The sequence below is a fragment of the Odontomachus brunneus genome, unplaced genomic scaffold (genome assembly GCF_010583005.1).
Source record: "Odontomachus brunneus isolate Ranch 3 - 2012 unplaced genomic scaffold, Obru_v1 Obru_scaffold_031, whole genome shotgun sequence".
Lineage (NCBI taxonomy): Eukaryota > Metazoa > Arthropoda > Insecta > Hymenoptera > Formicidae > Odontomachus > Odontomachus brunneus.
In genome coordinates, this window is record NW_022639481.1 from 1146050 (window position 1) to 1161443 (window position 15394).

General features: G+C 37.1%; 1 protein-coding gene across 5 annotated transcripts; it reads right to left on the reverse strand.

Moving 5' to 3' along the window:
• Positions 1-3202: 3202 nt before the first annotated feature.
• Positions 3203-12190, reverse strand: LOC116843309 (purine nucleoside phosphorylase). Of its 5 annotated transcripts, none has more exons than XM_032813648.1 (6): positions 11989-12189; positions 7245-7339; positions 5898-6076; positions 5650-5825; positions 4664-4854; positions 3203-4123 (listed from the first exon to the last, which is right to left on the reverse strand). In XM_032813648.1, coding segments are annotated over exons 1-6 (867 nt in total). In that variant the 5' UTR covers positions 11991-12189; the 3' UTR covers positions 3203-3899. The 5 variants fall into 5 exon arrangements, with proteins under 5 accessions (XP_032669539.1, XP_032669537.1, XP_032669536.1 ...); XM_032813646.1 differs by lacking the exon at positions 11989-12189 and adding an exon at positions 10718-10966; XM_032813645.1 differs by lacking the exon at positions 11989-12189 and adding an exon at positions 10718-10824 and having other exon boundaries at positions 5898-6106.
• Positions 12191-15394: the final 3204 nt, after the last annotated feature.

Genomic DNA, 15394 nt, shown 5'->3' on the forward strand with positions numbered 1-15394 from the left:
CTCTCTCTCTCTCTCTCTCTCTCTCTCTCTCTCTCTCTCTCTCTCTCTCTCTCTCTCTCTCTGTCTCTTTCTCTCTTTCTCTCTCTGACGTCGTTTTCTCACCCCCTCTTCTCCCTCTTCCTCTCACACATACACTTTTCCTCTCTTTCTCTCTCTCACTCTCTCTTCTCTTCGTGAATCTCGATCCTGCGTGACGTCCACCACCACGTCGTTACTCTCTCGCTCTCACGACATGCGTCACTGCCAACCGGGCTAATACGATCTCCGATCCGCACACGAGCCAATCACACAACCGCCCGTTGGCTCTCCTTTCAGCAGCCTCGACATGTTTTATCGGTCCTCCTTCGACAACGATCAGTCCTACCGTGATCACCCTATCCGTCTTCCAACGCCAGAGATCAACGTGATCGGCCGTGATCTACGAGCGCTCTCGGATCAATTCGCACATCGGGTACCAAGATATTCAAGTTTGCCACTTGTCTCGGATCAATCGGCGACGTTAGCGGGAGAAGTAGCCGGCCGGCTGACTGGCTGGCTAGTCGCACGCTGAATATGAACCACCGCCAGTCGGTTCGTTGCCTCGTCCTCGAACGGACACCTACTCTTGTGGAGACCCGTTTCACTCTCAATTGTGCTCTATAGTCTCCTACCCGTTCACTTTCGCTTACGAAAGCGCGAGCTCCTTTTACGTGTGGATGCTGGATACGTCGAATGTTCCACTTTTGATTGAACGCTCTACTAAATAAATGGATCCTTACTACTGCTGGCTCGGGGATGTTGAAATATTCAACTCCTTGAATTGTCGAATGTGTTCGAACCTATGAACCATTATTCTTGGACCATCTCACCGATTGCCGCTTTCTATTAGAATCTCTCTTTCTATCTCTGTTTGGAATTGTGAAGTACTCCAATTTAGGTGATCGCAGGTAGTGTCCCTCAAACTCTAATTGTAAGATATTGCTGATTTTCCTTGGAACCTTGAATATTTAGATTTTTCATTGAGAAAAATCAGAGAATAAACATTTTAGATTCCAGACTCTTCAGGATTGTATGTCCTCAGTATATAGTATATTCGAGCCTTTAAATCCTGATATGCTTGACCCTTTAAATTCTGATATACTTGACCCTTTAAATCCTGAAATATTTGACCCTTTAACATTCAGATCTATTTGTCCTTAAACTCTGTCCAGAGTTTTTCAGTCTAAAATTATTTAAATGTTCAGTAAATCTTGCAGTCTTTAGATACCTTAATCCAGTGTCCAAGGTCTCTCAGAGAGAGATTCGTATGGAGCTTTGAATATCTGGATCTTCAGATCTTCGACGTGTTGACTCCACGCTCGAGTTCTAACCTCTTCAAATCCAAAATACCCGAGACCTCCAGTCTTTAACATCGAAATGCTCGGCTGCTCAATTCTCCGATTCAAGGTTCAGTAAATTCCATCTGTTCGCCACACAAGAACGTAATCCGTGCGTCAACGAAACACCTAGGCACAGGTCGCACAAACGATTTGTCAAAATGACGCTGGACTTTTCCGAGCTAACCACGAAGATCGCGAGATACCTCGCGACCGATAGAGATACGTAATACCAAGCGAGCTGTGGCACGCGTGTTGAGTGCAACGTATTTTAGCGTCTTCGCGGAAAGTTCGTTCGGCCACGGCGAGAGCGACGTGAACGCGACGAGTCGAATCGAGCCGCACGCACTCTCCGACGCACCGTGAACTCCGAAAACTGCGCGCACCGTAAACCGGTAAAAAGAGCCGGGTTTGAACGACGTTCGAACGCCGTCACGATCGGAGCAAGTCGACGCGGAGCGAGACGCACGACGCTTACTCGAAGGCCGATCACATAGCTGGTCCTGGAGTCGCGTCAAAACTACAATATCGATCAACCTCACTCCGCGACGGCACCGAACGTACTGAAGTACGACGCAGCTCAGTTCGGCCACACAACGAATCGCCGCGTAGGTGGCGAACGCGCCGCGCAATGACGTCACACGACTCGGCACGGCGTCGTGGAACGATGAGGGGAACGTCGATAGCGGCGTGTCCGGTCGCGAGGTAAGGTCGCGTTTTACCTTACCGACGCGCGCCACGCGGTGACGTTAATATCAAAGGAGCTCGCTGGAATTATTCTTCAGGTACTGCAAGCAGAGCTCGTTTCAGCCGGACGCGGGTGACGTCGATTCCTCTTACACTTTTACAGTGGAATCATAAATTCGCGTGCGAGAGCTCCCAGATCGATTGCGACTACAATTTGGATACATGGATTCATGTTCCCGCCATATCTTCTTCCGTGCTTTTGTACCGCCAATTTTAAAAGAGATGGCGCGTTAGATAACGATATCACTAATTAGCGGCTAAATAATTTTAACTAAATATTTATAGTGCTACTATTTATAGTTTAGAATCATGCCAAATATATCATAAATCTTACAGAGATCCATAAGTCATAAAAACTCACGTTTCGATCATGATTCGATTATTTTCTTATTGCTTTGGCATTATAATGATTTTCTGTTCTATGTGTATTGTGTATAATAACTTAATGGAATGTCAATTGAATGTTCGGTATATAAATAACAATTAATAAAACAGAACATTAATTGATAAATGGCAATAAATTGATTGATCGAATAAATTAATTAAAGCTAATATATATTTTTGATATTTGTCGAAAAATAATGACTCGAGAATAATGTGTGCTCCTGTTAAAGTGCTACACTCATTTAAGGACGTAAAAATTTCACGGTCTGCAATACCAATGAACCAACAAAAAGATATTTCCGGCGATCGAGCGCGTCTCATCATCGCCCGTGAAATTTTTCCTCTTGTCCAATCATAATTTAATTCGGCATTCTCGCGCCGTATGGTCTATAAACTTTAAGATTTATCGAGGCTGAAAGGCGATGCGTTAGCAATGGGAGAATGTGAAAATAAGATGAGAGTAACGAAACGAAGGATGGAAAATCAGAGAGGAAGCGCCGACTAACCTTCCGTCTTTAAGCTCTCTGCCTTCATCTCTTCTCCTATTCTCATCTCCTCTATCGGGGCTCCTCAAGACGTGTAACGAATCAATTGAGATCCGAATCGAGCACAAATTCAGATAAGTAGAACCGGAGCGTCGGCTAAATAGGCAAGACATTGTGATGGGATAACGAGAACTCGAGGACTGACTTGTCAATTATTCCAGACCAACTGCACATTTTATATTTTCTCGAAGTATGCATGTATTTTTCGCGAATAACAAATAACGAGATCTGGATTTTTCGTCGGTAACATCATCGATCAAAACTATACTAATAATAATAATAGTAATAATAATAATAATAATAATAATAATAACAACAATAATATCTCTAGCAATAATCGCCGCTAATATTAATCGTTAATAGTTGAAATCTTAAAGTATCATCATAAGTAAATCATAAGTAAGATTTATTATTTAAAGGGATGCTACGATTTTATTGCATTTATTAATATCACAATTAAAGAAACAATTAAAATAACAATTTTGTATATTCCCATAAAAATTAAACCTTTTCCGGATAGATCGCATTTACGTGATATCGTTTTTATAAACATATTACTTATATTGAAGTTACATTTCTGTCTTCCATAGATTGCACGTACGTACATTAAGTCTACACATGGCTTCGCGACACATCTGCATTAAATAAAAATCAACTCAAGATTAGTATAAAACCATACTGAATACTTAAAAATAATGATACTGAAACATTGCTTCTGATTATCATTGAATCGTTACTTTTGCACTATCGATTTTCTAATCCTTAAGGGATAAAACTTTCGGAAGCTTTATCTGCATGAGGACGAAACAAACAGTCGGGGACCCCTCGTAGGAAAGCGAGCTGTTTTTCACGAAGATTCACAACCCAATCATTTCTTTTTTAGTTCCATAATGTCCTTAAGACGCAACACGATCTTGGAGAGGAAATCCTGAAGAATCGGTTGTCGTGCTTTGCCGACATCCATTACTTCCTCGTGGTTAGCCTCGCAGTGATCATCATAATCGATAACGCACTGATTAGTGATGAGACTAAACGCGAAAACAGTCAGGTCGCAATGTCGTGCGGTGATCACTTCATGAACCGTGGACATGCCTGTGTGTTACAGCAATTATCAGTAGAACAAGTTTCGTAAGAAGCAGCTTTATAAGAAGTATGTATTGCCTGATTTGCTTTATAGTTTCGATCACTCTAAATGACGTTATATAGATAAGAGAAGCGTGTAGTTGCAAAACACATTAAGTCTATAGTAAGCTATTTTGCAGAGGATAGGAAAAAATCAATTGCTTATCTATGAATCAACATATGTGTGATATATTGGCGCAGATATCATCAGCATACTAAACACCTTTATTTTGCATTATGTTAGCATTTATTGCAATTTTAATGATCGTTGGAATGTCATTTACGTAATGACAATGAGAATATAATTCTCATATATTATAATTCTCTAGAGATAACTTTGCTGATCAGCATATGACATCAACACACTTTTAAAGCACGTAAACATTAATAAACATTACTTGAAATTTGCTTCACGTGAGGTGCTCAGATCTGAGTATCTCACTTGAGACAAGTTTCAAATAACGACTATTAATTGAACTCAATCAATTAATTGAATAAAATCACACATACCAACTGCATCGACGCCCATCATCCTCAGCATCTTCAATTCCGCCACCGTCTCGAAATTAGGTCCACCCAAACACGTGTAGACTCCTTTATGCACAATGTTACTGATATCCATTTCTTCAGCGACTTGTTTGCCGATCTCCATTAGAGTGACGTTGTAAGCTTTGTTCATCGGTGGAAATCGAGGACCAAATCTAAGATGAAAAGAAATAAGCGTGTTGAAAATCGATAATAAATAGGGAATGTTAAACAACTGATGAGGACACACGTATATTATCGTTGTTCTTATACATTGACACTTCAGTAATACATTTATTTATTATTATTGAAAAAATGAAGATTTACACATTTCCTTCGTATTTAATTCATTTGCAGAAAACCTGACAGACTCGATGAAAAAGTGAAATTCGCGCTGTTAACGAATTCGAATCCGCTTTTGCCGGCTTTCGCGAGGAAAAACGTCGCCAAGACTCGTCAGATCTTAAGAGATCCATGAGGAGGTCTCGAAAAAGAAAACGAGAAAGGGAGAGAGAGAAGGAGCGAGTCTTGTAGAAAAAGAATAGAATTAATTTATTTCATTGGAATAACCCCTTGAATCGGATTGATGAACTATTTACACGGCGACATAAAGAAGCTGATTGACGTATTTGCTCAGCACACAAAGTCTTTCCGCGCTCTGCCGCAGCCTTGCCCCCACCCTTTCGTCCTATCTCCCACCACGATGTCCTTTCTATCCCCTTCCATTGACACCTTTTTCCCTGAATCCTCTTACAACTTCTTAACCAGCTCGTTCTGTCGTCAGTTGTACCTGTTCTCGTTTCCAAGCCGAGTCAACTGAATTTTTTGTCACGAGCAGTTATGAAAACATAATCATTCTTCTCTTTCTCTTTTTCTCTTTCTCGATGCTTTCCTGAGTGATCTTTCTTCGCCCATCTAATTTAAAATTTGATATAAGTCGAGGAAAAAGTTCAGTTCCGCATAAGACCCACCTGTCATCGTTCGGTCCTTGAAGCGGGTTGTTTCCAGCAAAACCCATCATGTTCACATGATCCTTCATTATCATGATGTCACCAACTTTATAAGTAGGATTTAGACCACCGGCCGCGTTCGTGGCGATTAAATGTGTAACACCCACCAGCTTCATCACCCTGACCGGCATGGCGCACTAGGAAAATCATCACGTCTTATTTTGATTAACATAATACCCTATATCGACGGGTATTCATTAAGACTGTACCTTCCAAAGCGGGTATCCCTCGTAATAATGAAATCTGCCCTGCATACACATGACCGGCACACCTTGAAGATAGCCGAAGACCATTTGACCAGTATGACCTTTTACCGTGGACGTCGGGAAATGTGGAATTTCCTCGTATGGGAAGCATTGCTTGTCCACAAGGGATTCCGCAATTGAACCTGGACACAACTCGTTTTGCTCATATGATCCTGTTTAGGAATAAACAAAGCTGTGATACGATATGCACACCGAAATCCCACGACACCATTCATGCAATACAATACCAGCCATTATTATATCCGATATTCTTCGTGCAAACTCCTTCCGAAAATCATATCGTGCGGGAAACTTGAACAGTGAGTGATTAAAGAACTTTGCGGAAACTACTCAGTTATTCTTTTTTCTCAAATTAACCGAACAAAACAGCAGGTAATAAATAACGTTACTAAATATTGCTGTTGTTAATTCTCCGAGTTCCCCGAGGTGTTCCAACATATTTCGTCAGTTAATATAAAAAGTCCGAGAAAAATAATATATCTGAAATTTAAAGTAAGATTTATAGTATTATCGGATTCTCAACTATTCCGGAAGAAATGATTAATCTGTTGCTGAGGACGTTGCTGCTTTATTTCAATTTGTTAACTGGATCACTCCTAAAACGGACATTTGAATTTGACTAAGATGTGTAAGTGAAATTAAGTATAAGTAAGTGAAATTAAAAGAGAAGCGAAGAAAATACAATGCTCTCGCGTTGTAAAAACGAGAAAACAAGTGTTATCGTTGTTATCTCGGTAGACAACTTGTTGTCTTCCTTATTCGTAGAAATAATCTGCGATAAGTTAGCGTCACAAATGTATATGTCGAAATATATGCATTATGTACATATCTAGTGTATTTGCAATAATAATTGGCTAACTCCAATACCAATTCCTAAAAAAGCTCTTTCATACCTGAATGAAAATGCTGACGTATACAATTGCATATCTTATATTATTACAGAATTAAATTATTACAGGAAATATAACAAATTCATAACCAATCACACTTACAACCCGAACACCCAATAGAAACATGAATTGTAATATTATGAATGATTAGATCCCCTTTAATCCACATATACAAAATTGTCACATATTGATTGTACAACACCAATTTGCATAAAAAAAATCAAGCAATTATAAGCAAACTATATATTTTAAAAAAGTGCAAAACTACAAAATAGACTTTTCAATGTTCAGGTATTCGAATATCCGAGTTTTCTGGATATATGCCAGGTACTTGAGTATGTACAGATTGATACCTGAATATAAAAATCACCCGATTTATACTGTCAGTACTACTACTAACCCAGTCCTGAACCGCATATAATTCCTATCTTCGGCTTGATCCTTATGCGATCCAACAAATATTGTGCGGACTCTTGCAACGTTTCGAAAGAATACCTGAAAAATTACAATGAACATTCAATATTCGCTGCAATACACATGCCAAAAAATTGAACTGTTCAAAATCAAACGTATAGGTTCATATGGTTATTTACATATTACGTATTATCAGGGTATCCCATTTATATTTATAAATCAAATTTTAATTACAAGCTCCTCATCAAATTATAATAAAAACATTTTGAAAAGTCCAAAAATGTGTATCTGATAATTCCTCTCTAAAAAAATTTTAAAGGATCTCCTTTAAGTTATGCCTACAAACTACCCAGAACCTTTAAACACTCTTGAAAGCCTTTGCGCGGAAATGTCGAAACAAAAGTTATAATTTGCTGAAAGTTTCTAATTTTCGGAAATAATTATATTTATAATGAACTATTAGATATTGTGGTGTACGATATTACGAAATAGTTTACACATAGAGGAACCGTTAATGATACAAGGGGACTCTTAGATGCACAACCTAACATCGTATCCGTCGCCTTCTCTCTATGTCGATATCACAGAAACATATTAAAGCGTATTCAACAGATTGGTACTGATTAAGCGGTCGTCGTACCCGTTGCTTTAGCTTCCACGATCGCTCAGCTATATTAAACGTTCCATCATAATTGCATGTAATTGCATACCTTGTAATTGCAGGCTTCGCGGTGATGATAACTATAGAAACCAGCTACCACCGTGAAGTCCTACTAGTGTAAGCAATTTCAAAATTTCAATACTACGAAAGTGGTCACTCACAATAACACGGCAAATTTATATATTTAATATTTATCAGGATTGAATTTTATGATAATACTCCGAAGTCTGAATGGAATTTTCAATTCTCCGATTTCGCAAAAATCAAAGCTTGACTTTTCGCATTTTGACATTCTTCAAGTCTCAAATTCTTCAAAATTCGAATTCTTGAATCATTGAGACTTTGAATTCTGAGACTTGATGTCTTGCGTTTTGTGTAATGGTCGAAATGAGCATTAAAATAATCAAACAACTGCGAGCGAAGTTATACTACAGCATTTGAAAAGTCATGTGAGCGCTCATTCATTTCAATGAACGAAAATTTTGAGTGTGCATTTATGCACACGTGTATGTATGCATTATAGATGAGTTGTACGCGGATCCTGCATACAGGGTATAATAATAACTGCTAAGAAAAACTAGTACTTTTTAGGAAGAAGTACAGATCAAACACATCTTTGTTCTAATTAGGTTCTCAGATGCATCTGTCAATTATTGTCTACCCTGAATATAATCCTAACAAGCGAACGAATAAAATAAAAGATTATAAATTCACATCTACCGCGGTGAAAAATGCTTTGTTTCAATTTTCTGGCACTATAATTCGACTAATATGCTAACTGAATCATTAAGATACAGGAATGCTGTATTTTACACGTTCGCGATTATGAATCACACATATGTGACACACTAATTCTAAAAAGAGACCAATGTCACGTATGGCAATGATCATTTTTTATTCCATGTCCATATAAAGAAAATCAATCTATTTTATACTATTATATAAGAAATATAAGATGGTTCCTAGATGAACAAATAGCGGAGGCATTAATTTTTTCTAAATCGTCCTTCATCCTTGAGAGATCACTGATGTGTCACCTAAACCACACACAAAATCTTCGAACTAGTCGATCATTCCCGATCCATTTAAAAAGCATTAAAGAGTCATCAAATCAAGGTGAACAAAGCAAATGATTTATCCGTAACGGAATGTTATCCATGAATGAATATCAAACAAATACCATAGCGAATTGAAAATAACTTTTTGCCGCAGCTAATATGCATCAATAATTTTTTTAAATGACATTGAAAGACAATAAAGAAGTTGCGCTACCCAATCACTTCGGTAGAATAATAAATCAGTTTATAATTCTTATATAACAAGTCAGCTTACTTTTTCGCTTCGATTAAATATTATTTTCGAACGGGAGAATAATCCTCGCGAGTATCCTCTGATTTGAGCGTTGCTTTGGTCGAAAATGCTCTCTAATTAATTTAATCAGTAATCAAGAGGCTTATGCAGTGAGTAGATTTTTCCAGAACACCCCGTATACTCGCATTTCGCGTACACACACGTGTTCCGATGCATGATTTGTAATACCCCTGAAGCCTGCGTTACGCATTTAGCTTAAATCCCCTACTATTTGAGTCTGCCGGTAGTTTAACAGGTAACCGCACCGTTTTGTACTAGCTTCAGAGCGAAATTACGTTGAATTGCAATGAACGCGGGCGCATTCGTGCACGCATCGAATACTTCGCTCGTTCCTTTTGCGTTACATTGCTGAAGCGCAGGCTTAACTAATTCGTGATATTGACAATCGTGCATCCAGCAAAGAGAAACGAAATCATCATGCATTACACGAACTTCAGAGCTCACTAATTCTACTACATCTTTGATTAGATTTCTTATTATTACAACAACTATGTTGAAATGCCATTAACCTTAAGATAAGATAAGCTGTTTCGAAAGAAATTTTTGTAATTTATTTTCAGCTCATTTAAATGAACTCTGGCCACGATTTTTGCTTAAATATTAGCCACAAAAGTGTTTTACTATTACACTTTAGATGGTCATAAAAAAACATAATTCGTAATAACATTTTTGCTTCGCGTTATTTTACTCCGTCGTGCTGTTGCGCATTTGTGCTAATATTCACCGAATGAATCCTTTTCGAACTAAAGCATCCTATTCAGACACTGGTATACATCGCTATCTATAATAAGAAAGATAAGAAACAGTAATCGCTAACTTATAGTTAGAATTTAACCCGTGATAAATGTTTATTTAACAGATGTCCTTATTTAAAAAATGTCCTTTGAATTTAACGATACATATCCAAAATTTCCGGCTCAAATTTTGCTTGAGAAACGATAGACAGTAAAATTAAACGACATATTATGAAAAGATAACAATAAAAAGGCAATTTCTATCAAGAAATATAATATTTGCTTCAATTTTTGCTGTCAATAAATGCAGTATTCGCTTCAATCCCTCTTTTCAATCAATGGATTCAATATTTGCTACAATTCTTACTCTCTAACTACTCAAACAATTGAACCTCCAGATATTACGAATCGATCAAACAGTTCGACCATTAGTTTCTTTTCAGCTACATAAATTATTTGCAAGTTTGAACCTTATATCACTCAAATAATTTGAGCAGGTGCTCATTTGTATCTGTATTTAAGCTCTGATTTCGGTTTTTTCTTCGTCAATAATCATGATATACGAATATCTGAACATAAGACGTTCCTTCCGGGAAAATGTCTCTAGGAAACACGGTTAATAATTGTTAAGATATTTAAAGATCTTAGTACACTCTCTGAAAATACCACGAGAGAACCTCAAACCTGACTTACGTGTTTCGCACATGTTTCGCGTTTGTATCCATCGCACTGTCGTTATTAATCGATCGCTTAGTGGCTGGTAGACTGTCGTGACCGTTGGCAGTATCCGGGAAAGGCATTTTCGCGACTAACGGCGTACGAAACGAGTATCACTCGTCAACGACGGCTAATAAAGATGAAGAAGCAACAAGAGGGCGACTGACCGATCAATTCGCGTTTGTATATCGCGTGCTGGCGACAAGTGGCTGACGTGACTTTCATGTGCGCTTGTTTTATAGAGAAGCCTAAGGGGTCTCGGGTCTAAAAACGTGAGCGCAAATAAACCGACCAATGATATGGAGTGCGTGTAGATACACCAGCCAATCAGCATTCACAAAGGTCGAAGCGTCACGGAGCTCGAACATTAGGAGGGAATCAGTAGAAGAGGAAAAAGAGACAGAAAGAGGGAGAAAGAGGAGCACGCAATGATAACCCATTATAGAGCACACAAGTGTGCCAATTATTGTTATTTATTTCGACGATGACGTCGATGTCGACAAAGCGTGAAACCTCACGCAGCGCAATAATATTCCAGCCGGGGTAACATTCCGTTCTACCAATGAGATCGCTCTTAATTGGGTTTATTTTAACGAGTCAATAAATTTGCTCAAAACGATTGCCGTAAGTACTCATTATTATTAATATTATTGATAAAATTATCATTAGAAGCATTAGAAATCGCGAAATCTAAGTACTCAAAGATCTAGAAGATACACATGTAATCGCAGCTTATTATGATAACAGCTTAAATACGATTGATTTATAATATCAAACTTATAATCAATCGACTCGATTTTTCTTAGTATTTCTGCGTTAATACATCAAAGAGCTTCTTTCATTCACTCAAACTTGTGGCTGTTATCGTAAGAATAAAATTAAATTAATGATTAAGAAACTGAATAAGTAACATCGAGCTTTTATCTCCGCACTGACTCAGAGAACAAGTATTTAAATAATTCAAAAACTACATAGTAAAACTCTTAATTATGCGTAGAGGAAGTAAAGCGGCGATATTATCAGCGATATCTATTCGTTTGATTATTGCCGTTTAGTATATTCGCATCTTACGCAACAGCTAAAGGCTTGGCAAAATTATTCAAGAATTGTATTTGTCATGTCCGGTATCCGACATAACAAATGTACTAGATATCGCACGAGGTGTGGTATCTGTCGCAAAATTAATGAGAGTGCTAATGAACAGAAAAAAGAACAGAAAAACAGAAAAAAAGATTTTTCTTGCATACATTTTGAAGAACCAAGGTAATCCTCTTCAAAGCAGCAACTCGGAAAATGACGAATCGGCAGGGAAATAAACAGCAAGACGTTTTTTCACATCGACAATCAGTAGCGGGTAATTTTAAACCAACGGTCCTTTTACTTGCGTCACTTGTTCGATCACGTTTTTCGTAGTGGTTTCAGTTGCGCCCGAATGACGACTTGTCACACGCACTGTCTGTGGACAAATTTATAGCCACGATGCACATCCTAGTGATTAGAGCGTAACGACATCTCTCATAGGTATCTCAACCCGCAGATAAGCTTGTCTTTCCGGTAGAATTTATCACGACGCGATTAAAAAATTTGAGAAGCTGATATAAGCGAACGTAAGTATATATCGAACAAAGATTTCCGTTACTGCTTCCGGGAACGGAAGAATAATTTGTACCACTTCGTCGCGTCCTGATGAAGTTACTCTGAAGATCACCTTGATTTGTAAAAGTATATGCAAAATATTTTTACGATCTCATTGCTTTTGCGAGATATCTTGTCAATACAAAAGGTTGCTTGGAACAGAAGATACATTTCGAATGTTGTAGTCGTGTAATTATAATATATCGATCAGAGATATTATACTATATCAAGACAAATTTTACTCTGTTCGCGTGTACCCTTTTCAAAGTCGATCGGCACATCGTAATCGAAACTTAGCAATAATATTTTCTTGCAATTGTTATCAGAGATTGTGATTCTTCTCTTGCGACTATCAGATCTTCGTGTTCATTGTCGAGTTTTAAGCACTATCTTTACAACTGCTCATTCGGAAATAACTTCATTCGCTGTAGGTTGGTTAAAAGTTGAAACACAACTGGGTCGAATTGGGGAAAGCCCTAATTCGATCATGGAACATTTGGCTTCGTTGATTTTCGCCAAGACGTGTCGAGTACCAATAGGCATGCACGAGTGAAATGCGCAAAGGCATTCTCATGAGATGTTATTAGGTAGTTACTGTGCCTTGGAACATACCGTGCGCGCATATGGCGACACGTGCCCCCAAGGGCACGTTCGCCCGCTCGCACCTTTTGCAAATTCAGCTTGACTTGGATTAGGTCGAGCTAAGTTTAAACATACTCAACGCTTTCCCGATATTATCAATTAACGCTGTTAGTCCTGAACTTCCATTTATTAAAAGGCAGATCTTTTCTTTCTATTTTCTTTCTATTATTTTTTCCATATAACTACACTGACAGTTTAGAAATTTTTTAGGAACTTCTTTCTAGCGCAATTTTTGAAATTCTACTGCAAAACGATTTTTTATTAACGAACGCGATGTACTGGGCGTGACAGCGAAAAGTTAGACTACATAGTACCTAGAATCAAGTGTTTAACACAGTTGCACGCGTTGTGTAAATAAGATAAGGAATAAACCTTTCGTGGTAAAAGAAAGTAAAATTAGAAATCGGATGATGTGTGTCGATATCATTATTTTCCGTTAAAGTATATTATATCCAGTTTTTACTTCTAAGATAAAATAGATATAATTAAAATTTTTCCACAGAAGTTCGATAATACGAACGGATAAGACAATTTTATCTGTCAGTTTTTCTAAATATCTTTTATTTAGATAAGTGTGTAACATACGGAGATATTAGGATAAATACATAATTTCCTATTAAATTCTTGACAAGATAAAGCTTAGCAAAAAGCTTAACTTATGCAAAAATTTGTAACTAGAAAATACCTTTTTATTTACTCTGTGTATCGAAAAATAGATACACGAAACTGTCTATAATATTTAGAAAAGTACTTTCACTACTAAGAGAGACTTTTTTTTATCATCAATTTTTTGCAAACAATTTCATTCTTTAGTACTATCCTCTCTTGTGAATTTATTACATTCCCAAAAATTAATTTTGTTAACAAGTCAATGCAAAATGTAGCAATACAAACGAGAAAGTTTGTAAAAGATATAGTTCTCTTTTTTGTAAAAATAGCGATATTAAACTGCGAGGAGTGAATCGATTCAGCCGTTGCATTACGATTAAGAAGTTGATTAATATCACGCTTAACGATGCCATAATTCTTTAGGCACGATTGCACTCTTAATTTTAAACAGAACTTACGATAAGTTATTATGCCTCTCGTGGGTCAAGCGATAAGATAAATCTCCAGTAGAACTGTATGAATTATATTTGGGTTTAGTTTGGTTGACATTGTGTTTGCTCTCAGTATCGTCATCCTTTTATATCACTATTATTTGTACATTCCAGTAAAGCAATAACACATATAATTGTCTTATAAAATATTGATTTTTCTTCTTAAATTTCTTAACAATTTTAAGGACGTCACTATTATTTTATATATCCTTATACACTATAAATCATTAAATACATCTATAAATATCTTTTCTTCTCTCTTCTTTTTTTATTTATTTATTTATTTGATTTTTAGAGACATGTGTTGCATAGAAATATACTAATAAGGTTTACCAAAATTCGCCGTTTGGAACAGAAAAATATAAGAGTTAAAGACTTTCTCGATAAAATAAATATTATCAGTTTACTGAAGTAAGCAAGTAAGCGCAATACAATCGTCATCACGAAAACAAGAACCCAAGTGTCAACCGCACAAATCCACTGGGGTTCTGCTTTATCGCTTGACCTGATAATAAGTTATCGTAAGCTTCGGTAACAAATTTAAAAGCGCAGTAGCGCTTTTTTAAGTACTACGACCACCACTGAATAAATTATGTAACCACACAAGATGTATTAATTATAAGATAAGTTGATTATGCACATAGCATCTCTATATATGTCCACGCATGTGTACGCATGTTGGCTATCAGTTTTAACATTCTTCTTTGTTTCTTAGATGAAACTAATGACTGTATTAATAGTCTTTAGATTTATTATTGAGGGCATATCAAGCGATACGATCTCAAGGTTTTTTGACTTGAGAAGTAAACTATTTAATAAACAAGTTTTGAGTATTATCCATGTAAGACGTTTTCAAATTGAGATGAAATTGTCGTCTAATTTGATACGTTTCTTACTGGACTACACTATCCATCTGATACTTATCGTTATTAGGAAATTGTAAATAAACAGCATGTTTATGCAGAAGTCATACCCGATATTCGTCTGATATGTGGAAAAGTTTCATACGTTTATTTGAACACTGGTGACAATAATCATTCGCGACCAATTCAATTTCTCACGAGATCTCGCGAATTAATGATGTTGCAAGTAATGCACATACAACACATGTGTTTTCTTGATTGATATACGCATAATAGAATTGCCCCCGATACTTAACCATGAATTTAAAGATGCATATGACGCATATAAAATTATACAATCACGACTTTCAAAGCGCTATTTGAGAGCAAAATATTCTTTTTCCACGCGAGCGTATCGTCGCGCGTGTCGCTAA